Source organism: Anolis sagrei, chromosome 4, assembly GCF_037176765.1.
Source record: "Anolis sagrei isolate rAnoSag1 chromosome 4, rAnoSag1.mat, whole genome shotgun sequence".
In the NCBI taxonomy this organism is placed as follows: domain Eukaryota; kingdom Metazoa; phylum Chordata; class Lepidosauria; order Squamata; family Dactyloidae; genus Anolis; species Anolis sagrei.
In genome coordinates, this window is record NC_090024.1 from 210,734,744 (window position 1) to 210,761,810 (window position 27,067).

Below are 27,067 nucleotides of genomic sequence, written 5' to 3' on the forward strand. Positions count from 1 at the left end.
CTGCGTTGGATAATACAGAACGTTGGATGAGCGAAGGTTGGATAAGTGAGACTCTGTTGTAGTTACAGTACTTGAAGAGCCCAGTCTCATATACTTATCAATATAGTATCTTTGGGCGGTAAAATTGATACAGTTTGACACCACTTTGACTGCCATAGCTCAAAGCTGTGAAATCAAGGCAGTTGTAGTTTTAAAAGATCTTTAGCCTTTTCTGTAATAGAGTGATGGTACCAACCAAACTACAGCTCCCATGATTTCATAGCATTGAGCCATGGCAGTTAAACTGGTGGCAAGCAGCATTGATTCTACAGTGTAGATCAGGTGTAGTATCAACTTCGGCCCTTCAGGTTCCCAGAAATCCCAGCTAGCTTACTAGCTATTAGGAATGATGGGAGCTGAAGCCCAAAACACCTGGAGGGTCGAAGTTTGCTGGTGTATATGCATCCAGGATCGCTGCTGTGGGTCTTATTTTGGGCAGGCTCCTTTGGAAGATATATGCCAAAGGCTAACTACTTGAGAAATACAGTGGTGAATTCCTTTGTACAAGATTTCATCGGATTCATCCTTTATAACTGTGAAAATCCAAACTTTACAACAAAGTATAGTTTATGAGGTCAGTTCAGACTAAAGAGCCTTTGAATCAACACGAAAGAGCGAAAGCTCCCAAGTCTCCCCATCTCTTTGGAGTCTGGAGTGTCATTCTAAAGCAAATATTTATGTAGTGCGTTGCATCCAACCAAACATTTCCAGTGCTACTGAACAGCTCTGGAAATGCTTTTTTTAAAAAAGCTCCTTCTATTCATAGTATCAATCTTGTTTTGCCATAAGTATGTTGCAATCCAATTGTGATTATGCTGGAAACATTAACAAGATATAATTCCAATGTAGATAGGCAGTGGCAGGCCCGTAGCCAGGATTTCGTTTCGGGGGGGGGGGGGGGGCTAAAAAATTTTCAGGGGGGGTTTCGGGGGGGGGCTGAGTTTCGGGGGGGGCTGAGTCTGAGTGAAAGAGGGTCTAGCTTAGCAAACCTTTTGTATCATTACCCCAATACCCCCATACATATGGGATATATTGAGAATGGTGATCAAATCATGATATTAATAAACATAACAGTTTAAATAATGCACCAGTAAGGCCTTTTCGCGAACCACCATGAGAATTTCGGGGGGGGGGCTGAAGCCCCCCGAGCCCCCCCCCCCCCCCGGCTACATGCCTGGGCAGTGGTGTCCTGTAGGAAGGATTCACAGGGTTGAAGCTTCCAAATGTTTTCATTAGCAGCGACTAAGGGCCCTTTCACACAGCCTTATAACCCAGAATATCAAAGCCACAATATCTGCTTTGAACTGGATTATCTGAATTCACACTGCCATATAATCCAGTTCCAGCTTCTGCCAACCTTGGAGTTCGAAAACATGCAAATGTGTGTGGATCAATAGAAACCACTTCTATGGGAAGGTAATGGCACTCCATGCAGTCATGCTGGCCACATGACCTTGGAGGTATCTACGGACAATGCCTGCTCTTCGGCTTAGAAATAGAGATGAGCACCACCCCCTAGAGTCGGACACAACTAGACTTAATGTCAGGGGAAACCTTTACCTTTTTAACAAAGCTTCTGATAAGAAATTTCTTTTTACAAAGTCTTTCTGCAGGACTCCAGTCCAGCCCTTTAGAATTAATGTGGATTTACCCAACTGCCATACCTCAGTGCTATGGTATTATGTAGTTTTACGCGGTCTTTACCTCATGAAAGAGTGCTGATGCAACACCAAACTACAAATCTCAGGGTTCCAATAGCATTGCCATGACAGTTAAACTGCATTTATTCTACAGTGTAGATGTACCCTAAAGGCCCTGATCTTGGAAGTCTTCCTCTGTAAAGCCGTTGAACTCTTCAAATAGTTCAAAAGAGAGATACTCACGCTTCAACTATCTGTTGAGAGTAGGCAAGGCTCAATCAAAAGGAAAGAATGAACCAGCACTGGGAAGGAGGGGGAGAAAGACTAATGAGAAAAGGAGTTTTAAAGGGAAGTGAAATGAAAAAAAAATCAGAAGGAAAGCGATTGCACCCGAAGGAGGGTCTGGATTTAGCGTTTCTAATGCATGACAAAAGTTTGGGTGTCATATGATTCATTTCACAATTTTGATTTGTTATGTAGATGGACAAAATAGGTCAGAGTCAGAATCTGTGTTTACTCTTAGGAGTTTAGTCACTAGAAACAGGAAGCGTAATGCTAAACCTACTTTAAACAAATATTGTGTAAGGTTTTGAAAGTTGCAGGGATTATGGAACCAATAAGAGTATACCCAGTTAAGAAAGAATAGACAAAAGATCAACTGTTTTTCTAGTAGCTGGTGACCCTTACATTCAGTTCATGGGAGCTAGAAATGACATAGATGCTAACAGACATGATGGTTTGCCTTTCTATTAACTGGATTAAGCTGTATGTTCTTTACTTTTGATCTATATTGTTTAATTATTTTATAGAATAATATGGGTGACTTCTTCCTCCTCCTCTTCCCCCCTTCTTCCCCTTTTTGTCTTCTTGGTAGGAGCTGCACCTAATCACACAAGGAATAATGTGACTTGTCCTTGATCCTAATGCAGTTGCCCACCCTTGTTTGAGGCAAGAAAGTGATGTGGAGAAAATAAAGAAATCTGCAATTTGGTAGACTCTAAGAAGACTAGAATGCTCGCTGGGGAAAAAAATAGGTTACAGTGAAAGTGTTTGGAGTGGGATTTTTGGAAGTACTAATAGTCTGGATGCCAGATGGATTGCAACAGAGGAATGTCGATAGTATGAGCCAAAGTGGTAAAGCGGTTTGAGTGTTGGATGACTACTCCAGAGACCAGCATTTGAATCCCTGCTCCTCACAGTGACATTTAGTGTCTTTGAGGGCTCACTGCTCACCTCCAGCCTTTTCTCTCCGGCAGCATTTCTAAATCTAGGGGTCAAGACCCCTGGGAGCAGTAGCAAGGGGGTGTCAGAGGGGCCACCAAACACTATCAGAAAACACAATATTTTCTGTTGTTCATGGGGTTTCTGTGTGGGAAATTTGGCCCAATTCTATCACTGATGAGGTTCAGAATGTTATTTGATTGTAGGTGGACTATACATCCCAGCAACAACTCCCAAATGTCAAGATCTACTTTCCCCAAACTCCAACAGTGTTCATATTTGGGCATATTGAGTATTCATGCCAAGTTTGATCCAGATCCATCATTGTTTGAGTCCACAGTGCTTTCTGGATGTAGGTGAACTACAACTCCAAAACTCAATGTCAATGTCCACCAAACCCTTCCAGTATTTTCTGTTGGTCATGGGAGTTCTGCGTGCCAAGTTTGGTTCAATTCCATCATTGGTGGAGTTCAGAATGTTCTTTGATTGTAGGTGAACTATAAATCCCAGCAACTACAACTCCAAAATGACAAAATAAAGTCGCCACCCCCAACCCCACCAGTATTCAAATTTGGGCATATTGGGTATTTGTGCCAAATTTGGTCCAGTGAATGAAAATGCATCCTGCATATCAGATATTTACATTACGATTCATAACAGTAGCAAACTTACAGTTATGAAGTAGCAATGAAAACAATGTTATGGTTGGGGGTCACCACAACATGAGGAACTGTATTAAGGGGTCACAGCATTAGAAAGTTTGAAAAACACTGCTCTACGGTGAAGAGCTTCCCCACTGAACTCTCCCCATTCCCACGGTGGGAGTCACCTCCTTTGATGATGTTATACAATGCAGTCTGCACCCCCTATAGTGTTGCCAGTGATTCACAGACAATCTCACAGACTTCCTGGGTTCTGTGGGGGTCCTACAAGTATAACAACTCACCAATAGGCATTGCTTGAAAGTCAAAGTTGCATCTATCTCTTAGTCAAGTATAAATAAGGTCACACCACTGGGACCTTTTGATAAGGAAGTACAGTTACATCATTTGCTACTTCACTTAAGCTTCCTGTTATCTTCTTAGTTATATGGCATCATCTGGGATTTTCAGCAGCAATGCAATTTCTATGAGCTTTTCCTAATGGATTGCAAAATGTCATAGGGTGGATTGGGCTTGGCCTGGACAATTAAGAACCATTAGGTTTTCAGAAAGATATACTTCTGCGGATAATAAAGCTGTTCAGACAGGTTTGTAGGTGCAAAGCAACATGACTGCCTGTTGATATTTTCTTGAGAGCATGGTTATGTTATAATCTCATAACTACAGTATGTCATAACTTTAAAATTTACTACCATTACATCACTTTCCTTCTTACTGATTTTAGGGAATATAATACCCAATTGGCACAGTGTAATGAAAAACCTTCCTTTTGATTTTTTTTGATCTCGTGTTAAGCCTTACAAAAAATGCAGCCTGTTTATTCCTCATCTTCCTACAATTTTCTGGACCTTTTGCCATGACAGATTTTCAACTGGATTTGTATAATTTTAGAATTATAACTTTGACTTTATATTTTGTTCTATTATTTTCTGATTCCTGCAAAATTCTAGTTTGAGTATTTGTCTGTCACTATTTTCACTGGTCTTCTGAAAATGCAAAAATAATTTTTATAACTTTCCCTGGCTATTTAGTGTATCTACTACAAATCCCTAAAAGTGGGGGCAAATGCTATATGTGGACTGTTTTTACTGTGTTGTGCAAATGTAGGATCAGAGATTTAAAATGCCTTGGTGATTAATTCTTATAGTCATCCCCACTGTATGTAAAAATAGCCATTTGTTTTCTCATTCTTTTCAACTAAGACCAAAGGAATAAAATAGAATGAGGTTGTATCTGCTTGATGAATTCAAGGTTAGAAAGTAAGAATCAAATTGAATTTGATATATAGGGTTGTTTTTTGTTGTTGTTTTTTTGCAAGCCCTGTGTCTGAAGGAATACAGTATGTGCTTTGTACATTGTGAAAAACAGAAGGATATGGTTTGAAAAGATGTAAAACATGTCTAGGTATCTATAGTGGCAGGGCAGCATGTCATAGAGCAACCACATGTTGACAGTTATATTTGTTATTGTTGTTATATAATTCACCAAATGGGGTTGCATATGTCACAGCTTTATGAATGAGAGATATTCAACAGCAGTCTTTCTTTGGGTGTCACTGAGGCCCCTTCCACACTGCCATATAATTCTGCTTTTATCCACACTGCCATATAATTCAGATTATCAAAGCGGATAATCTACATTATCTGCTTTTATCTGGATTATACAAATCTACACTGCCATATCATACAGTTCAAAATAGATAATCTGGGATTTATATAGCAGTGTAGATGGGGCCAGAGTCAACCCACTTGTAGTGCAGTCTTTCTCTTTTCCTACTACCTTCCGCTTTTCCCTACATTATTGGTTCTTCCATTGAGTCATGCCATCTTAAAATATGTCAAAAGCAAGGTGGTCCAAATTTAGTCATTTTGGCTTCTACTAGAAATTCAGGCTTGAACTTCCTCTTGTTGTTTAGTCTTCAAGATGCTACTGACTTCTGGCAACTCTGAGTCAGGCTTATCACAGGGTTTTCTTGGCAACATTAGTTAAGAGAGGCATTGCCACTCTCTGATGCTGAAAAAGTATGACTTGCGACCTCTTCACTCAACAATTGCCTGCAAAAGGGAAGGTGCGCGGGGTGGCTCGTGGCGCCCCTTGTGCCCTCCCTCCTCTACTCATCACATGGAAGGGATGGGAGAGGGTTCCTTCCCTCACTTGATCGGCCTTTCTGCCATGACACAGCAATAAGGAGAGGAAAGTGCGAGCTAACCAAACTACACTTTCCTCCCCATAATGGAGGAGAAGCACATTTCAGCACTTCCTTCCACTTTGGGAGGAATGTGGGTGGGGCTTGCCATGCGGTGTCTGATGGCGCATGGCAGGCTTTTTCTTTGCTGCACATAAAAGCGGCAAAAAGGTGCAAAAATGCCCCATGTGAAGAGGTCTCATGTCATAGTACATAGTCAAATGAGGATTCAAACCCTGGTCACCTAGGGTGTTTCCAGACAGTGCCAAAATCCATGGTTTAAATGGGAGGTAAAAAATCCCAGGACCTGACTACAGGTCCCCACATTAGACCTGTTAGTCTTGGTATTGGGTCCCCCGGCATCCTCACAGGCTTCCTCCGTATCGGACATCCGGCAAAAGATTTTTGGTTTTTTTTTATAAAAAAAATACCCTGTTATGTGCTGGACTGTATGTGTGAACGTGCCAATATCTTAATATTAATATAAGCAGATTTACATGTGCGCATATGAGGCCTAGTGCATATCGGAGTGATATTTTTAAAACTTCCACTGAATCTATCTCTCCCCCTTCCCATTTGTTTATTCAAGTCCTGTTTACAATTGTAAAGTTTAAAATAAAGACTTTCAAAAAGTTCTAATTGCTCTCCATTTGTGTTTCTCTTGAGCCACCTATGTGTCTGTTTGAGAGCCCAATCAGCTGATCAGTTGTTTCAGGCTTTTAAAAAGAAGACATCCACTGAAGCAGTCTACACAGATGGGAGGGAAGAAAAACGTGTTTTTCGGGGTGCAAGGGTATACAGTTACGCACATTTGCCAACTAGAATTGGGATAAAAGTGGACCTTTTTAACACATGTTTGTCATCCAATGCTGCGAATCAGTGCAGATTTACTGCCACCCCTTCTTTTGACCTGGTAACTTACACATTTTAGGACATGTGTTGAAGGACCCTAAGAGTCTAACACTGAAACACTACACCATGCTGCCTCTCTTTTTCATGGCCCATGTTATCTGTACAACTTTACTCCAGTACCCTGTTGCAGGTGACTTGATCTTCAATGCAACTTCCTTCAGTTTTCATAACTATATGTTCAAGTCAGAAATATTGCATGCATGCTTCAGACTTTAGTATTTGATGATATGAGATGACCACAGCTGTACAAGTATGCAAATCTGAACAAAACAGCTCTATAAATAATTATTCCAAATAGAATATGTATTATAACATTGTGAAGGGAAGGACAGTGTGTACATCAAGCTCCCTGCTTTCTCAATGGCCAGCTCAGATTAAAGATCAGGAGAGGGTGTGAACGATGCTTTGACTTTTATTTCATCTTTGAAAGATTTTTTTTTTGCTATTTATACACTTTGAAACATACAGTCGTCACTGCAAATGGGTTTCCGTGGCAGCAAAGTAGTTGTCCCCGCAACAGCAGAAATGCTTTAATTTAACAACAATAAGAATGTGAAGAGGCTTTTTCCCTTCTAATTTCCTCCGATTGTACAAACCTCTCACACCATTTTACAAAGCCATTTAAACCAGCACTATGAATAGCAGCTTTCAATATTTCCCAATCTACAAAACATATCTGAGTTTTTCATAAACGTATTATTCAAGCCACCTATTTATTTTAACTCAAATAAATTCATTAAAGCAAGGCACAAACATCAGCTATAAAAGAGCACCGGCTTCCTAATAATCGCATGTGAACATTCACGTGTCCATAAATCAACAGAACTCTGTTTGCCTCAGTGAAGTTAGACCAAGAGCAGATTTCACTCATGGACCGACTGCCTACCTTTTGCACTTCATTGAGGGAGCTTCATACTAAACAAATGCAAATACGGAGAGCCATGCTGAGGGGAAAACAATCTTGGGGGCGTGCATGTGCCTTCAAGTAGACTGTTGATATATGTCAACACCATGAATTTTAAGTGTTTTCTAGGTGAAGAATACTCAAAATCTCCAGTTCCTTTATCTGAACTATCACCTATAGCACCTGGCATTAATTGGAGTCTCCCATCCAAGTATTGACTGGAGCTTACCTCATAGTTGCCCCCAGTGGGGCAATGGGTTAAACCCTTGTGCCGGTAGGACTGATGACCGATGGGTCAGAGGTTCGCATTCGGGAAGAGTGGGTTGAGCTCCCTCTGTCAGCTCCAGCTCCCTATGCATGGACGTGAGAGAACTCTCCCACAGGGACGGTAAACTTCAAAACATTCAGGCACTCCTTGGGCAACATCCTTGCTGATGGCCAATCCTCTCACACCCAGAAGCGACTTTCAGTTTTTCAAGTCGCTCCTGACACACACAAAGAGCTTACAGTTAAAGCAAAAAAACTAATTTAAGTTCCAGCTACCCATGCCTTCCAACATTTCACAGATGAAGCTAGGATATGTGTGACCAAGCAACATCAAGATGCCAAAGGTTATTGATGGGGAAGAAAACACAAGTTAGGAAAGACTGCAGCATTTTCCATTTTCCTGAGCCAACTGGGAAGGATAAGCCTCCATCCCCCTCCCATATCATCCTTGCTGAGATATCTGAAGAGAGGCTACTTTGTGTTGTCAACAAGTCAAATCATAGCAACCATATAATATGGTATGTATTTTTGAAGAGGCGTTTATTTTCTCTTTTTGTTTGCACCATAGTTGTTTGGAACAGTTTTTGGCCTTACAGCAGATATGGCTCATATCAGGTTCAAACCTAGGTCAAAACACGGAGATAAAAACTTGATAGAAATCCAGCTGGTGTGTTTGTTTGGCCATTTAAAAACCACAAGGGGTTATATAAGACTTGCAATATGAATACATCTGTAGAAGTAACTTTGTAAGCAATTCAAAAGTCCGAGTTCATTAAACTCTTCACTGTGGAGACAATTAATGCTGGTGACTCAGGTTTTTGTACACCGTACTGTGTTTCACAAGAGAGAGATGTCCTGTTGTTCAGAACTCCCACACTAATAGACTATCAAGGCAAGTGAATTTCCCCCCTTTCATTAATGTAGAAAGTGGTCCAAAGGTCCATGCATAACATTAAACTTCTACATCACATTAAGCTCTTATTTGGCACAAGAAGTGCAAATGAAAGCCTTTTGTGCATAGAACCCTGGGGCGTACACTTAAAGAGAACTGAGTAGTGAAATTGAGAATGTGTTATGTTTCAAGCCATTTCCAATTTATGACAAGTCTAAGGCAGTCTTATCATGGGGTTTTCTTCTCAAGATTAATACAGAAGACTTTTGGCCTTTGTCACCCACTGAGGTTGAGAGAGTCTGAGTTACCCAAGATGTAAATCTCATGAGACATTAATTTAGAGGTGCAAATGATGGAGACTTACATAGGATAAATATCTATAGAAGGACAAGTATTATAGGAAATATCCAAATATCCCTATCATGTACATTTCTTAATTGTTCTGCTTTATATGAATTATAACTGTATATCTTAAAATACTAAAATGCAATCCTATAATCCTATTGTTTTGTTATTGTTATTTTTAAAGCTAATTGTATTGTTTTAATCTGCTTCTGTAAACCGCTCCGAGCCAAATAGGGAGTAGCAGTATACAAGTTAAATAAATAAATAAATAAATAAATAAAGGGGTCATGGTGGCATAATGGGTTAACCACCAGTTGCAGAAAATCTTGCTGACTGGAAGGTTGGTAGTTCAAAGCTGTGGATCAGGGTGAGCTCCCTCCGTCAGCCCTAGCTTCTTCTTACTTAGCAGTTCGAAATATAGCAATGTGAGTAGATCACATTTGGCAGGGAGGTAAGAGGCACCCATGAGGACATGCCGGCAATTTGCTCAGGAAGGTATCTACAGACCATGGGCTACTCGGTATGGATAAATGGAACAGCAGCATCTCCCCATGGCTGGAGTAAAGCGCAGCCTCCAGATGCCAGACATGAAAAAAGGGAGGCTTTGCCTCTATGTACTGTCTGTCTTTGCTGTTAATTGTATAACTGTATTGAATGTTTGCCATATATGTATTCTGTAATCTGCTCTGAGTCCTCTCAGGGAGACAGAGCAGAATATAAATAAAGTAATTATTAATGAGTTTTTAATATTTTTATTTTTAGTGTGTTTCAATAGGATTTTCAGTTGTTGTTATTTTGTTTGTTAAGTTAAATTAGGTTGTGTTGTATTGTCAAATGTGTAATTTGATGTAATTGTCTGTGTGGTTTTCTTTCTGGCAACTGAATGTTTGCCGTATATATTGGAAATCACCCTGAGTCCCTTTGGGTAAATAGTTGGGTAAATAGTCAAATAGGTAAAAATTACAGTTATGAAGTAGCAACTAAAATAATTTTAATGTTTTGGGGTCACCATAACATGAGGAACTGTATTAAGGGGTCATGGCATTAGGAAGGTTGAGAACCACTAACTTAGACTGTATTACATGTCAAGTAAAGCCTGTCTGCTCAGTCTGCCCTCCAAGATTATTTTTACTTCTTACATATTTTCAGGCCTACTGAGAAGTCTATCTTGTCTGTGGAGAGATCAACATACAATAGGTATTGTCATAGTACTGTTACATATAATACTTAATGAGAACATATTTGGAATGATTTGACCAATCTTTGTTACCCATTTGACTTGGATCCGATCAACTCTGTTTAAATACCTTCTTGCCATATCACCATTTCTGAATATTCACCCAACAAACTGGGAAGAAATATTCTGAAGTTTAATTTAGATCTCAAAGCATTTGGATATCCACCAGCCTTCAGAATGGTCTATTCTAGGCAGTATTTGTACATGTTTAAGACAGCAGTCCAATGTTTTAAGTGATTGTTCATATAAACATCCCATGTATCTCCCTTCCCATAAAACCAGAGTTAAATTCTTCTGGCATTTCAGATAAATACGCTTGTAATGTATGAACAAAATTATTTTGATGGCGTCACAAAGGTAGGAAGCTACGAATACAAAGATGAAAGTCAAATAACAAAAGCAAACTGAAATATAGCTTGTTGATAAATAAAGTTTCTCTTAAAATCTGCAGGCATTCTGCGCTACTCCAAGTCACACACAGTTTACATTTGTGGAAACAAAATCAAGAAAAATCATCTGGAATAATTATGGCTATTCAGCATGTAAAATGTAATCAAGATTGTGTCTATACAGCCAGAATTTACCACTAAGCTGAGTCTATGTGATGCATATCTGGATTGGCAGCAGAAGCTCTGTATCCAGCTGTTAATGAAGTCAGCACGGGATTTATGCTGGAACTTCCAGGAATTTCCAAAATGATAGCTAAATTGGGCTGGATCTGGTGTACCACATGACCAACAAACCCACTGTTGTGTCCACACGACCAACAAACCCACTGTTGTGTTGCCACCAGGAAATAGGTCTCTGCCACAGACTTGCTAGTGGTGTCACATTTCTGTTGATAACACATCAGGGTCCCCTGCCATGGGACCAGAAAAGCAACATTGCCAGCAAGCCTCTAGCAAAGTTGCTTGCTGATGGCAATGAGATGATGGCCCATGTGCAGTCAGCCTGACCATCTATGTGGATGGAGCTGCCTAGGTCTGCTTACACCAGGGAAGGTGGGTGGTCAAAGGGCTTCAAGGATGCTCCTGGGCTGCATCACAACAGCTCTGGAGTATTTATTTATTTATCGTGTCAGGAACAACCAGACAATTGTATTACATTTTTAACAAAACAAACAAACAGACAAAACCCAAAGTTTGCAAGCTTGGTAGTTGATTAAATGTCCTTTGACCAGTATCTGGCCACTTGGAGTGCCTCTGGTGTTGCCGCAAGGAGGTCCTCCATTGTGCATGTAGCAGGGCTCAGGTTGCATTGCAGCAGGTGGTCAGTGGTTTGCTCTTCTCCACACTCGCATGTCATAGATTCCACTTTATAGCCCCATTTCTTAAGATTGGCTCTGCATCGCGTGGTGCCAGAGCGCAGTCTGTTCAGCGCTTTCCAAGTCGCCCAGTTTTCCGTGTGCCCAGGGGGGAGTCTCTCATTTGGTATCAGCCATTGATTGAGGTTCTGGGTTTGAGCCTGCCACTTTTGGACTCTCGCTTGCTGGGTTGTTCCAGCGAGTGTCTCTGTAGATCTTAGAAAACTATTTCTTGATTTAAGTTGTTGACGTGCTGGCTGATACCCAAACAAGGGATGCGCTGGAGATGTCACTGCCTTGGTCCTTTCACTATTGGCTGCTACTTCCCGGGGGATGTCAGGTGGTGCAATGCCGGCTAGACAGTGTAATTTCTCCAGTGGTGTAGGGCGCAGACACCCGTGATAATGCGGCATGTCTCATTAAGAGCCACATCCACTGTTTTAGTGTGGTGGGATGTGTTCCACACTGGGCATGCATACTCAGCAGCGGAGTAGCATAGCGCAAGGGCAGATGTCTTCGCTGTGTCTGGTTGTGATCCCCAGGTTATGCCAGTCAGCTTTTGTATGATATTGTTTCTAGCACCCACTTTTTGCTTGATATTCAGGCAGTGCTTCTTGTAGGTAAGAGCACGGTCCAGAGTGACTCCCAGGTATTTGGGTGTGCTGCAATGCTCTTAACCTGGATGAATCAAGTACATGTAGACATGGTCAAAAAGTTTAGAAATGAATCAAACAACAGCTGGAGAATCTATTCATAGTTTGATTTACAGTTAGAATATGCTGCTTCAGAGTGTTGTGGTCTCTTGCTTTGGAGGTTTTTAAACAGAGACTGTTAAGAGAGCTTTGTGTATTTCTGCATCACAGGGGGTTGGACTGGATGGCCCTTTTAACTGAGATACATGCCTGTAAAGCGGGCCTTTGACATCTGCTGGGATTTAATTCCAGGACCCTCCTTGGATATCAAATCCATATTTTTTCATTTACAATTACATAGAAAAATGTGTTCCATGTATAAAAAGACAAAATGAAAGTTTGCTTTTTGTGACATTTTCTTTTTTTAGAATATTTACACACACAGTGGTTGGTCAAATATGTAGATCAGATTCTGTGGATATGGTGGCCCAACTGCATTGCCATCTCTTCAAGGAAAGACAGAGTGAAATAACCCTCCGCTTTGATCATAGAAATTACGCCAGTGTAGCGTAACACAATTCTGCACTTGCCAATTGCATTTTATAAGTGTCTGGTTTAATTCAAATCCTTCAAGGATTTGTAGATAAAATGTAAAAAAAATATGCCTGATAGATAAGTAAGTCATTAATGGCTGTTTTTCTAATGGGAGAGATACTGGGAAGAGCATCTCTTTTGCCGAAACTGTTTCTGGTTGTGAGAAATAGAAAAGATAATTTTGTGAAGATGATTTATGAGAAACTATTCATTAAGGATTTGGAAATCACACAATATCCAGACACAAGTATGCAACCAAAGAGAGGCATACTGAGAACACAGCCTAATCTTTAGCGAAAGCAGCTTCTGCTGATAGAGAGACATGGTAAACAATCAAAGTATTTGGCTTTAATGTTTAGCGTCTATTATTGTTCTGGGAATGTTTGAGCTACGAGTCATCATATCTGATGAAGGATGAATTTAACCATTCAGGGCACTGCCATGGCATCAAGGATTTGAGATAATAATAATAATAATAATAATAATAATAATAACTGGGAAAACTCACAGCAACCCATGAAAAACTTTGACAATAAAAAACTTTATTTATATCCCTCCCTATCTTCCCAGTACTCAAGGCAGTTCAGAACAAATAGCACCAACCATTCAATGCCGTAACGTGCAACAAAAAAAAATGACATAAATCAAACATATTGAACAAGAACATAAAATTAATAGTGGGATAATACACCAAATTAGGTATCACATAGCTAAAATTACATATTAACAAATAAGCATTCAGGAGAACACTTAAAAATTAGAGGCGAAGAGCTATTAAAACATGACATTTAAAAAGCCAGAAGAAAGCCATTTTCATACATGGGTCCTTTGAACAAATCAAGCCTGAACTCTCCCTTGAAGCCAGGGTGACTCTGGACCTGAGAAGACAAGACTCACCAGAAAAGGCTTTCATGGCCGGAATCACTGAGTTGCTGTGAGTTATCTGGGCTATATGGCCATGTTCCAGAAGCATTCTCTCCTGACGTTTCACCCACATCTATGGCAAGCATCCTCAGAGGTTGTGAGGTCTGTTGGAACAAGGAAAATTGGGTTTATATATCTGTGGGAGGGTCCAGGGTGGGAGAAAGAACTCTTGTCTGCTTGAGGCAAGTGTGAATGTTGCAATTGTTGGCCACCTTGATTAGCATTTAATTGCCTTGCAGCTTCAAAGCCTTGCTGGTTGCTGCCTGGGGGAATCCTTTGTTGGAAAGTGTTAGCTGGCCCTGACTGATTCTTGTCTGGAATTCTGTTGCTTTTTGAGTGTTGCTCTTTATTTACTGTCCTCATTTTATAGGGTTTTTTTTAATACTGGTGGCCAAATTTTATTCATTTTCATGGTTTACTCCTTTCGGTTGAAATTGTTCACATGCTTGTGGATTTCAGTGGCTTCTCTGTGTAATCTGACATGGTGGTGGTTAGAGTGGTCCGGAATGTCTGAGTTCCCAAACAATATGCTGTGCCCAGGTTGGTTCATCAGGTGCTTTGCTGTGCTGACTTCTCAGATTGAATCAGTCTGCATTGCCTTTCATGTTCCTTGGTTCATGTTTGGGCATTTCTGTGTTTGGTGGTCCCTATGTAGACTTGTCCATAGCTGCATGGTATATCGTTTGGTAAGGGAGAAGACGGTGGGAAAAGAGGAAGATCCACATTGCAGATGGATAGAGTCGGTCCAGGAAGACACAGCCTTGAATATGCAAGACCTGAGCTACTTACTTACTCTTACTTACTTAGGCGATCCCTCGTTGTCCAAGTAGGATAGTCTTCCAGGGTCAGTGGGCAGTGTACAGTGGGTCTGTAGGTGACTGTGGAGCCCTATTCTTGATCTGCATCTTCTCTCGTAGTGAGGGCATTGGTTTCCAGATGGAAGGCAGCCCCGGTTGGGGTTGACTTGATGCTCCTTCCTCTTGGCACGTTTCCCTCTTTTGCCCTCTATTCATGCCTCTTCAAATTATACAGCACTGCTGGCCACAGCTGACCTCCAGCTAGAATGCTCAAGGGCCAGGGCTTCCCAGTTCTTGGTGTCTATGCCAGAGTTTTAAAGGTTGTCTTTCAGCCCATCTTTAAATCTCTTTTCCTGTCCTCAAACATTCCATTTTCCGTTCTTGAGTTCGGAGTAGAGCAACTGCTTTGGGAGATGGTGGTTGGGCATCGCGACAACGTGGTTGGTCTAGCAGAGTTGATGGCGGAGGACCATTGCTTTAATGCTGGTGGTCTTTGCTTCTTCCAGCAAGCTGACATTTGTCCACTTGTCTTCCCAAGATATTTGCAGGATTTTTCAGAGGCAGCGCTGATGGAATCGTTCCAGGAGTTGACAGTCCACATCTTGTAGGCATATAGCAGGGTTGGGAGGACAATAGCTTTATAAACAAGCACCTTGGTCTCCCTACAGATGTCCTGGTCCTCAAACACTCTCTACTTCATTCGGGGGGAAAAGCTGCACTCGCAGAGCTCAGAATTTCAATGTCAATGTTGACTTTTGTGGCGAAGTAGCTGCCAAGGTAGTGGAAATGATCAGCGTTTTCTAATGTTACACCATTAAGCTGTATTTCTGGCATTGGAGAGGGATTGGTGACTGCTGGAAGAGCATTTTGGTTTCCTCGATGATCAATGACAGGCAGAGCTTCTCGTTTGAGGGGGAATGACAACAAGATGCCTCATCGCTTGGTCTGGCTTCCGGGGGGGGGGGGGATCCTTCGAAACGCCCACGGGCTGGTTGTTGGCTTGGCTTTTCTTTTGCCAAAGAAATCCACTGAAAGAGCTCCTGGGGAAGTTGGCGCTGAGCGGAGGGAGGCAGACCACCTTTCCCTCCTCCTCTTCCTGAGCGGCTCCTTTTCGGGCTCTCCTTTCCGGCCCCCTCCGGCAGCCTTTCTCTTCGGAGCGCTCCCCATCCTTCCCACTTTGCCTGCCTTCTTGGAGAACTGGTCGGACTGGGCGAGAGGCGGTGGCGAGCGCGGGAAAACCCCCGCCCGGTCCCCGGAAGAGACAGGATCAGCGCTTGCAATTGGTGCCGCGAAAGAGAATTGGGAACTTCGACGGGGCGGGCTGGTTTTGCCTGGGCGGCCGAAGGAGCGGCAAGGCTTCCTTCCAGCGAACCCTTCGGAGGGTTCCCGAAGGCTTGGGGAGGGTTTCGGATGCCATCGAGGTGCAGGCATTTCGCCAGGAATACTCTCCACCTTGGAAGCTGTCATGGAACAGCAGGGCTTCTGCCCAAGTTCAGAGCGTGTTTGTGCCAATGGCACAGGGAGAGCTCCACAGAGAGCTCCTTAATATCAAACCACAGGTGTGTATGTCCTCTCTCCCCCCTCCCCCCTCTCTATCTCTATCTCTATCTCTATCTCTATCTCTATCTCTATCTCTATCTCTATCTCTATCTCTATCTCTATCTATTTGTGTATAATGTATTTTCGAAGGCTTTCATGGCTGAAATCACTGGGTTGCTGTGAGTTTTCCGGACTGTATAGACATGTTCTGGAAGCATTCTCTCCTGACGTTTCGCCCCACATCTATGGCAGGCACCCTCAGAGGTAGAGAAGTCTATTGGAAACTAGGCAAGGGAGGTTTCTATATCTGTGGAATAATGTCCAGGGTGGGAGAAAGAACTCTTGTCTGTTTGAGGCAAGTGTGAATGTTGCAATTGGCCACCTTGATTAGCATGTAATGGCCTTGCGGCTTCAAAGCCTGGCTGGTTGCTGCCTGGGGAATCCTTTGTTGGGAAATGTTAGCTGGCCCTGATTTATTCCTGGCTGGCATTCCCTTGTTTTTGAGTGTTGTTCTTTATTTACTGTTATGATTTTAGAGTTTCTTAATACTGGTAGCCAGGTTTTGTTCATTTTCATGGTTTCCTCCTTTCTGTTGAAATTGTCCACATGCTTGTGAATTTCAAGGGCTTCTCTGTGTAGTCTGTCATGGTAGTTGTTAGGGTGGTCCAGCATTTCTGTGTCCAGCATATTATTTGGTTCATTAGGTGTTCTGCTATGGCTGACTTCTCTGGATGAATTAGTCTTCAGTGCCTTTCATGTTCCTCGATTCATGTTTGGGCATTGCTACATTTGGTGGTCCCTATCTAGACTTGCCCATAGCTACGTGGTATACAGTAGACTCCTGCAGAAGTGAGAGGATCCCACTTGTCCTTTCAAGAGAAAGGAAGAAACCATGACAATGAATCAAATCTGCCTACCAGTATTATTATTATTTTTTTTAAAAACTCTAAAATCAGGACAGTAGTTAAACAGCAACACTAAAAAAAACCAAAAAAAAAAACCCACAGGGGAATTCAAGACAAGAATCAATTAGGGCCTGGATTCCCCCAGGCAGCAACCAGCCAGGCTTTGAAGCTGCAAGGCCATTCAATGCTAATCAAGTGGATCAATTGCAACATTCACACTTGCCTCAAACAGACAAGAGTCCTTTCTCCCACCCTGGACATTCCACAGATACATAAACCTCACTTGCCTAGTTTCCAACAGACCCCTCAACCTCTGAGGGTTCCTGCCATAGATGTGGGTGAAATGTCAGGAGAGAATGCTTCTGGAAAATGTCCATACAGAACAAAAAACTCACAGCAACCTATATGTGTATATATTTATCATCTCTCTATTGCATGAATCTAGAGGTCATTCTCCTTAAAAGGGAAATCCTTCTCCAAAACGTCCATTTCTATGTGACTTCATAGAAATACAGCCCAGGATTCATGTTTCAAAAAAACCCAAGCGAATCCTTAACTTTTCTAATTGCACTTTGCATAATTCTCCTTTTTGTATGATGAAAACTTGAATATATTTGTTTTTGCCTGTATCCAAGAGAGGAAACAGGGAGGAGACTAGAAGAAGCCATTCACAACAGGACCTCTCTGGCCATCAGTGTGGCTTCCTGTTTGAATCTCCCTTTGAGCCACTGCTCCCTTTATAGTTGCCTGTTTGCTGCAACTAAGCCGGTCATCTGTTTGTGAGCAGTTCTCATGCTGACACTCCTGGCTGTTTGAATGATTCATGCCATTGTTTCTTGGTCTGGCACTTCCAGGGGCTGAGTGTGAAGTCGACTCACCTGTGAGGCATCTTCCATGGAACTCTGGAGAAGATCATCCTAAAAGTGTCACCCTGGAAATGATACTCCTAATCCCAGAACAGTGCTGCTTCTTGTCTGCCTTCTGAAGGAAAGAGGAGCTGGCCAATGTTGGCAAACAGCAGTTTTGGAGGTCCCAATTGCACTGACTGCAGCCAGGATTTTGCTGCGGATGTCAGCAAGGTGCTCCTCATGGTGGTCTTGATCGTGGGCATCATTCTTGGAAACTTGTTGAGCCTCTTGGTTTTTCTCCACATCAAGCAATTCAGGACTTCCCAAGGTTACCTGAGGGCCTCTTTGTCCCTGGCTGACTTGGCGGTGGGGCTCATAGTCGTGCCTTATTCCGTTTACAGGGAGGTGAGTAGGTTGTCCTCTGGGATGAAGCAAAAAAGCAACCAGTCTGAACAGCTGGCCTGCTTCATCACTGGCCCCATCTTTGCAGGCTGCACTTTTGTCTCCATCATTACCATCTTTTTGCTTTCAGTGGAGAGAACCATAGCAGTGTTGAAGCCCTTGCAGAGGAAAGCAGTGATCACCAAGCGCAGGACCGTTTGGTTCATTGCTGCCTCTTGGGCCATCGGTATCTGCTTGGCAGTGCTACCTCTCATTTCCACCCCTGATATCACCTTTCAGTACAACTCCTGCAGCAAGATGTGCAACTATTTCTTTCCTCCTGACAAGCTACCTCAATCCCATTGGAATATCATGTTGCTGTACCCAGTCTTTGACTTCTCCCTTTTGACTGGCACCTTTGCTGTCAATGCGGTCACCTTTATTGCCCTGCACCAATACTCCAAGATACGGAAGCAACTAGGCGGGGAGCCGCAGAGTGGCAACCAACTCTCCTTCTCAGACATCACAGCTGCCAAGACCATCGGCCTCCTGACCATTGCCTACTACATTTCTTTCTTGCCTGTTGCTGTATTTGTGGTGGGGTCTGTGGTGGGCTATCCGTGGTGCCAGTTTTCCTTTTATGCATTCTGGATCCTCACTTCCAATAGCTGTTGGAACGTGGCCATCTACAGTGTTTGGGACCCCAAGTTCCGGCGTGGGGTTCGAGAGCTGTTCAGCAAGCAGGTGCTGTTATCTGCCTCCCAGCCCCCCAGCCACTCATTGGAAAGGCACAGTTCTGCCCCTCCCTGCGTTGCTGTCCTGAAAGAGATGTTCCGCCCAGAGAGAATTTCATGACCCTTTGTGATTTCATCTATTTTGTTTAGTAGTTGCTGCTGTGTTGGTGCTCTACAGCAATCTGGTTGTTTAAGTGAACATTCTATGTTTGTAAATAGTTGTCCTCATATTCCAACATTGCACCTTTGTGGAGGAGTTTCTTTCCAAAATACTCCTTTCAATTGCCAGAATTTTTCTTGCAGCTGCTACATTGTGACCTCTTGAGCTTTAGAAAAACCCTACTGACGATACAAATTTGTACAAAAGAGCAGAACCAAAAGTATTTCTTCTCTGTACAACTTGTTAGATAGTTCAAGTCCAGTGTGTTGTTGAAGGCTTTCATGGCCGGAATCACTGGATTGCTGTGAGTTTTCCAGGCTGTAGGCCATGTTCCAGAAGCATTCTCTCCTGACATTTCACCCACATCTATGGCAGGCATCCTCAGAGGTGGTAAAGTCGGTTGGAAACTAGGCAAGTGAGGTTTATGTATCTGTGGAATGTCCAGTGTGGGAGAAAGGACTCTTGTCTGTTGGAGGCAAGTGTGAATGTTTTCTGCTGATTCTATGCCCAAACATCACATTAAAAAACAAATCTCAAGTATAGTTAGTTCTAATCACAAAACTATAGGTTATTTGACATGACTATGCATCATTTCCCCTTGCATATACATGATTGTGACTTGTTGAATGTTACAGTGCAAGTGCAGCATGGATTTATGTGGATATATTCAGATGTAGTGTGTATATGAAAGCACACTGCACTCTGATCAATTGATTTTAGCAGAGTAAATAATAGCACTTTTCATAAGTCCAGGTATGCATCTGCAACATTTAGTTCATATACGGAAATGACAGATATTCAGAACAATAGGGAAGCTTAAAGAAAGGAACACACAAGAAAGGAACATGGCCATACAGCCCGGAAAACTCACAGCAACCCAGTGATTCCGGCCATTAAAGCCTTCAACGACACATTGAGCACACAAGAGGTTTTAAAAATCTCTACTTGGTTCACAGACCTCTACATACAATGAGAACTGAAAGCATTCCTTTGCTCTGGAGCTCGTGAGATAGTTTTCTGTTGCTCCAAGTGTAAGCATCACAATGTTTTGAAATGTTATGTATAACAGTTATAAAACCATGGTTATGAGTATGGTACATCAGTAAATACCATAGAACATTTACACAAATATCTGATATGCTTGATATTTAAATGTGGCTTCTTCAAAATGGACATTTCCGATTCTGACCAGTTGTGGCACAGTGGATGAAGTTTAAACTAGTATTGGAAAATATGTTAAACAGTGTGATCGTTTATAGAGTACAATCTCAGCCTTTGAAAAGTGAATAGAATTATAATTTTTAATACAGTGATGTGTTTTGCACATTTGTCTTCAATATCAAAGAATAAGGCTTTAATTATCCTCATTTTCATGTTCAGATAGATTAGCTGGGGTTTGGGGCAACCTATTAAGCCACTATTTATATGAAAGGATGTTGATAGATGGGAAATGGTAAAAAATATTTACGTGATTGCCAAATTCCATTTTGTTGACATCCTTTCGTTTACACAGGTTCTCTTGCTTTGTTTGATACTCCATTCCAACTTCATGGTTGGTGTGAACAACTGCAGTATTTATCGCACAAGGTCATCTTGATAACCAACACTATTCTGAATGTATTCAGTCTCCTTTGATTAAACACCCTCACAAAAAGAATTATGGTTTTGTTTGGGTAACCACCTTCAGTGCATTGCCTGAATGAAGTTCATTCAGTTTAATGGTGATAATGTGGGTGGCACTAAAAATCTTTCACAACAGAAAGCCTAAGGGAAAAAACCTACTTTGTTCCAGCCATGCTGTAAGCAGGCTGGGTTCTGAGCTTCCAGAATTCTGTAAACCTGGAAATAACATTGCTTTGTGCTGATTGTTGACTCACCTATCATTCTTCCTCATTATGTAAATGTGTAAATAAATGGATTTTTATTAGAAAACCACAAGTCTCTGGTGATCTCTCTTCTGGCAGCAAAAGAATCCTGTGTAGGTGTTTTTAACCCTTCTAGTTTGGGGAAGGAATGAAGAATGAATACTAAACTTTTGAAAAGTTAGGGTTTTTTTTTTACTATAGCTCCCAGAATTCCCCAGCTGATTGTTATCTTTGGAACTGAAGTAAAAGAAAAAGTGAAATTCTTTAGAACAACTAAACTGTTGTACTGTCATCCGTGAGAGAAAGGTAATTATGAGGGCATATACATTGTAGAATTAATGCAATTTGGCACTAACTCCCATTGTGGAATCATGTGAGTGGTAGTTTTATAAGGGCCCCTTCAATGCAGCTGTATAAAATCTACATTAATTGAATTATATGCCAATGTGGACTCAGATAACCCAGTTCAAAGCAGATATTGTGGAATATCTGCATTGATATTCTGGGTCAGATGGCTGTGTGGAAGGACCCAAAGTCTTCAGCTTTCTCTGCCAAAGAATGTTGGTGTTTCTTTGGCAGAGATTCCATAGCATTGAGTCGAGAAAGTTAAAGTGGAAATAATGTTATGTCACCTCTAATGTGCTGGGGAGCACTTGGGCAGTCTATGGGTATGTGTGTTTATGGGGGCAAAAAATCGCCCCCTACTCACTCACCCACTCTTGGCTTGGAGTTGGAGTGGTGGAAGAAATGTTACATATAAGACACAGAGGGTTGATTTCGTGAAATTCTTCAAAGTTCAAGGGATTTGGGGGGGGGGGGGGTAGCTTTTCTATAGGGAGAACTGATGAGATTGAATGTGCAAGAATATAAGAAAACAAAAGGGCAACCAAGATGTCCAGATAAGGGTGACCATGACAATAAAAGCCCTGGAAACCAAGCCTTAGTCTTGCTTGAAGAGAAGATAATGGTTCAATAGTGGAACAGAAACTGCCTTAAAGGGTGGTGGACTCTTCACTTTTAAAGTCTTTAAACAGAGGCTGGATGGACATATTTCAAAAGTGCTTTAACTTTGTATTTATGCATGGCGTGGGTTGGGACTAGATGGCCCTTGTGACCTCTAGTATTCTTTGATTTCTAGGATTCTTTGATTCTATGATTCTGAAAACCCTGGATCAAACCAAAGGCCTATCTATCTTGTCTTCTACAGTGGCAAATCTACATTAAGTGGGAAATCTTTGACGCTCCAAATGTTTTTGAACAGCAACTTTAAAACATTTATTACAATTGTCAATACTGGTTGGAGATACAAACCAAAATCTTGAAGATCAAACTTTCCTGATTCCTAACCTATATGAATCCCATAAACAGGGTACAATTACATTAGCAGCCTTCTACCCATGGCACCTAGCAGCTGTCTCTCTTTCTAGAAGTTATATATATGGTAACTGCCAAGGTAAATATTGGTCTTTCACTTGCTTTAAGTATGGTTTTATAGCTATACTATGATTTTGTGTGGGGGGTCATAATTTCTAGGAACAAAACAATTGTGGAGAGATTGTGCAAATCAAGACTGGCAGATTGTGGTAGCTGTGTATTCAACCTTCTGTTTAACATTATATGAATGGACTTGCTAGGGTAGGGAGGGGGGAGCTTCCTGGATGATGTCTACCTGGTATTAATGGGGGGGGGGGATATAAACAACATGCTTACTGTACGTTGGCCTCAGAAATTTATTTATTTATTTATTTATTTATTTACAGCTTTTATATTCCGCCCTTCTCACCCCGCAGGGGACTCAGGGCGGATTACAGTGTACACATATATGGCAAACATTCAATGCCAATTTTGACTTACAACATACACATACAGAAATCTGGAAACCAAGCAAATTTCTTCTAGCTATTTATTTGGCTCAGTCATTTTAGATATTTAGAATATAGGACAACCAGAGCTAGAAGAGGGATAGATAAAACTACAGTGCAAAAATAAAGACTGGATTGAATGTCAGAGACAGCCAGCATTGACACCATATTCTGACACAGTGCTTTGAAAGCAGAAGTGGTACTGTTTGTAGGATCATGGAAGTGACTTGAAGAGTGTAGGTCTGTTATGCTTATATCTGCAAGGCCTCCCTAATGCTGCTGCTAGTGCAGCCTATGGGGCCTTCCCACTGCTGCTTTGACTGTACTTTTCTTGCAGGGCAAAACCAGGTTGGACTGGGTGGCCCCTGGGGTAGCTCTTATTGTTTCTACCATCATCATCCCTACCACCATCACCATTGCAAAGGCTGGATGGCCATCTGTTGGGGATGCTTTGACTGTACTTTGTTGAAAGGTTGGACCGGATGGCCCTTGAGTTGCTCCCATTACTACTGTTATTACTATTTGAAACACAACAAGATGAGTCCACAGCAGACAGGATCACTCTGCTGGCTGTTGTATTGGATCACACGTCGGACACTTCCCAAGTGTCTAGGACTGTGTGATGTATCGGCAAATAATGTGTGCAGATCCCAGTAAGGTGGTCTTCTGCAGCTGGCAGATAGTAATTTTGTCAGCCCCAAATGTGTTTAAGTGCAGGCCAAGGTCCTTAGGTACTGCACCCAGTGTGCTAATCACCACTGGGACCACCTTTACTGGCTTGTGCCAGAGTCTTTTCAGTTCGATCTTTAAATCCTCATATTGTGTCAACTTTTCCAGTTGTTTCTCTTCAATCCTGCTGTCACCTGGGATTGCATCATTGACGATCCTTCTTCTTCTTCTTCTTCTTATTATTATTATTATTATTATTATTATTATTATTATTATTTCAAAGACTGGATAGTCATCTGTTGTGGGTGCTTTGATTAGTGCTTTTACTACCAGGCAGAAACAAGTTGGACTGGTTGACTTCTGGGATTGCTTCTGTTGTTGTTGTTGTTGCAAAGGCTGGGTGAACTCTGGGGTCTTCCACTGAAATACTGTTAAGTTTATGTTGATTAAAATTGTTCTTTATTTTAAATATTGTATTATTCTTTCTTTCTTTCTTTCTTTGCACTACAAACAAGTTATGTGCAGCGTGCATAGGAATTTGTTTATGTTTTTTTCAATTCGTTTACAGAAGCATTCTCCATTCATCTGCCACTGGCCTGACCCATCTGTCAAATTGTAAAATGCAGTGTGGCCCCTGTGTTCAAAAGTTTCCTGGGGCTCCATGAGAAACTTTTCCTTCAAAAAGGGTTCTGCGGCTTCAAATGTTTAGGAACCCCTGGTTCAGACTGTCACATAATCCCTTCATTCCTTGCTGAAGGATTATTTGGAACTTTTGGGTATGGTTTACTTGGCATTGAATAAAGTTTTTCTCCTTGGACTGGATGGCCCATGAGGTCTCTTCCAACTCTTTGATTCTATGATTCCTTCTTTCAAATACCGTTGAGCCAGCCTGATGTTGTTTCACATGGATTCTCAGGTAGCTTTGAATTTTCCTTGGAATTTCAAGAGATCAACTGTACCCATAAGTTTCTTTCTTGCTAATTCCTTATTCTGTCAACTCCATCCAAACATGTCAAGGGCACTTAAATTCACCTTGTTTGATGGTACCACTTTAGTGTTTGCTAAAGGCATAAATGACTACCCTGAGCTCTTTTGCAAGTGCTCAGTTATAATATTTTATTTGTATTCCGCCTTATTTCCCCGAGTACTTCAGAAAAGTACTGTTTGATCACTTTTCAGACTTGTTTGTCAAGCCTTTCCAGGGAAAGGATTCTATGTGAGCGGCATTACAACTGGGAAGGTTGTTTTTTCTTTTTACCGCATTCTCTCAGCCTCAAAGGAAGGCAATCAAAACTCCCTCTGAACAAATCCTGCTAAGAAAATATTGTGAAAATGTGGCCTAGGGTCCCATAAGTCAGAAACTACTTCAAGGCACACAATAACAATTGCCTTACCTTGGGGCTGAATTATGTGTCCTACATTTTGAAAAGTGTGCTTTGTACTGGCTCCTTCCTTCCTCCTTTCCTTGGAAAAAAAGCTGTGCTGAATTGTGCCTATGGTGCATGGTGTGTAGGTTAACATGTTCTTCCTGCTTTTTTCTTGAAATTTCTATTTGCAGATGGCTACAATGCACAAGTAGTAATACACAGCTGTTTAAACCTGTCACATTTACTCCCAGCTTGTGTATGTTAAAAAGTTATGGAACAAGACCTGTTGACACTATACATCCAGCTGTCTTTTCACTGTGATTTTTAAAAGCTGTCTAAAACGAAGAATCACCCAGGTAGCACAGGCATGTTGCTTATACACAGCAAAAGTTACTGTTATAATATTTCTGGAATTACTCTGAATAATTTCACAGACGGAAAGCTCATCTTTTAGTGGCAGTTTGTACAAAACAGTTTGCCCCAGTTAACAAAGCATTGGACAAATACAAGGATGGTTCATGTACTTGGTGTCAAAAACATTTCTTTTTCAAAAAAATTTTTTTATGTTTACCTAGTTTTCTAAGGAGCCGCAGTGGTGCAATGGGTAAAACCCTTGTGCTGGCTGAACTGCTGACCTGAAGGTCAGGGGTTCGAATCTGTCCCAGCTTCCCATATGAGGACATGAGAAAAGACTCCTACAGGATGGTAACGGATCCAGGCATCCCCTGGGCAACATCCTTGCAGACTGCTGATTCTCTCACACCAAAAGCGACTTGCAGTATATTCTCAATTTGCCTCTGACACAAATAAAAAAAAACCCAAAACAAACCCTGACCTTCTTATCCTTCTCAGCCTCTGATTAACTGGAAAGTTTAGCACCATCAGAATTGGGAAGATAGTGAAACAGAGTTGAAGACACTAGGGTTTTCAATGTTGGGTTGCAGCATAATAATAATAATAATAATAATAATAATAATTACTACTTTATTTTTGTACCCCACCTCCATCTGCCCGAAGGGACTCAGGGCAGCTTACACATGACACAAGTGCTTAAAACAATGCATAAATTAAACACACTATACAATAACAGGTAGAAAACAATAGCATATAAAACAACAATTTAAAACTCAAAATAACACCAAATAACCTATGGTGACAGCATGTCTAAAATACACAGGGCATTAAAGCTTGAGCTGGAGGAGAATGAGAGCTTCCTCTAGCCAATCTTTTTAGGCATGTGTGATCCATGGTTCTAAAGTACTTACAAAACTAGGGCCCCCTGATGCTTTGTTTTTAAAGTGTTTCTAAAGTTTTGATGGTGAAAATTTCAGAAGTCTAACAAAACTTTCAAAATTTCACCACTGATAGCACACCAAATTTCAGAACGTTTGATGCTTCCATTGATTTTTGGTGAATTTTCAAAGTTTTTATAAAACATTTTTTGATAATAAAGAAAATCTGTTCCTGGTTCAAAAGTGTTATTTCCTGTTTCATTGTGTGATCTTTACTCCAGAAGCTTTATTTCTGAGGTAGAAACTTTGTTAAATTGGTGGTGACCCAACAAAGCAAAATGTGCTATAGGGCAATGTCCCTTGCACAAAGATGAAGTTTTTGCAGTGTAATAAACTTTTGCCATGTTTTTATGACAGACCCAATTAGGAACTGCCATTTATAATGAAATTTTGAAAGTTTTGTTAGACTTCTGAAATTTTCACTACCAAAGCTTTAGAAACACTTTAGAAACAAAGAACCAGCGCCCCCTTGTTTTGTAAGTACTTTAGAAACATTTAGAACCATGGATTGCACATGCCTACTTATGAGTGCTTTCCTAAAACAGGCAAGGTAATATACCTGAACAGTAAATCAGAAAAAAGAGCAAAGAAAACAAGCCTGCCTTATTAGGAAATCTCCTCATGCTAAAGAAACATAGAGCTATATATTTGGCCTCTAAAATGGAAATCATAAGAAAAACGAAAGCTGGTGAAAAAGGTATCATCCCTGTATTCATTTTGGTATAAACCATCAACTGGATTTTAAAAGATTCAAAATGTTTTTGTTTATAGAAGACTTACCTGATCTAGTTGTTTTATTTCACATTTGCATATTAGTTTGGGTTGCTAGAACATGTTGAACTTTTCTTTTTGTGGAGTGAGAACCATTCTTACTCTTTTCATGTTATTGCA

At 41.3% G+C, this 27,067-nt stretch overlaps 1 protein-coding gene across 1 annotated transcript; it reads left to right on the forward strand.

The window, feature by feature from the left end:
* Positions 1 to 15,277: 15,277 nt before the first annotated feature.
* Positions 15,278 to 21,030, forward strand: LOC132772615 (trace amine-associated receptor 6-like). The gene is made up of 2 exons (XM_067468146.1): positions 15,278 to 16,113; positions 17,853 to 21,030. Exon 2 carries the CDS (start codon positions 18,003 to 18,005, stop codon positions 19,080 to 19,082), a length of 1,080 nt encoding a protein of 359 aa, XP_067324247.1. The 5' UTR covers positions 15,278 to 16,113; positions 17,853 to 18,002; the 3' UTR covers positions 19,083 to 21,030.
* The last annotated feature ends 6,037 nt before the right edge of the window (positions 21,031 to 27,067 follow it).

What these genes read in the sequence shown, in the direction of transcription:
- LOC132772615 (XM_067468146.1), top strand. Translation starts at nt 18,003, where the DNA reads ATGTTGGCAAACAGCAGTTTTGGAGGTCCCAATTGCACTGACTGCAGC.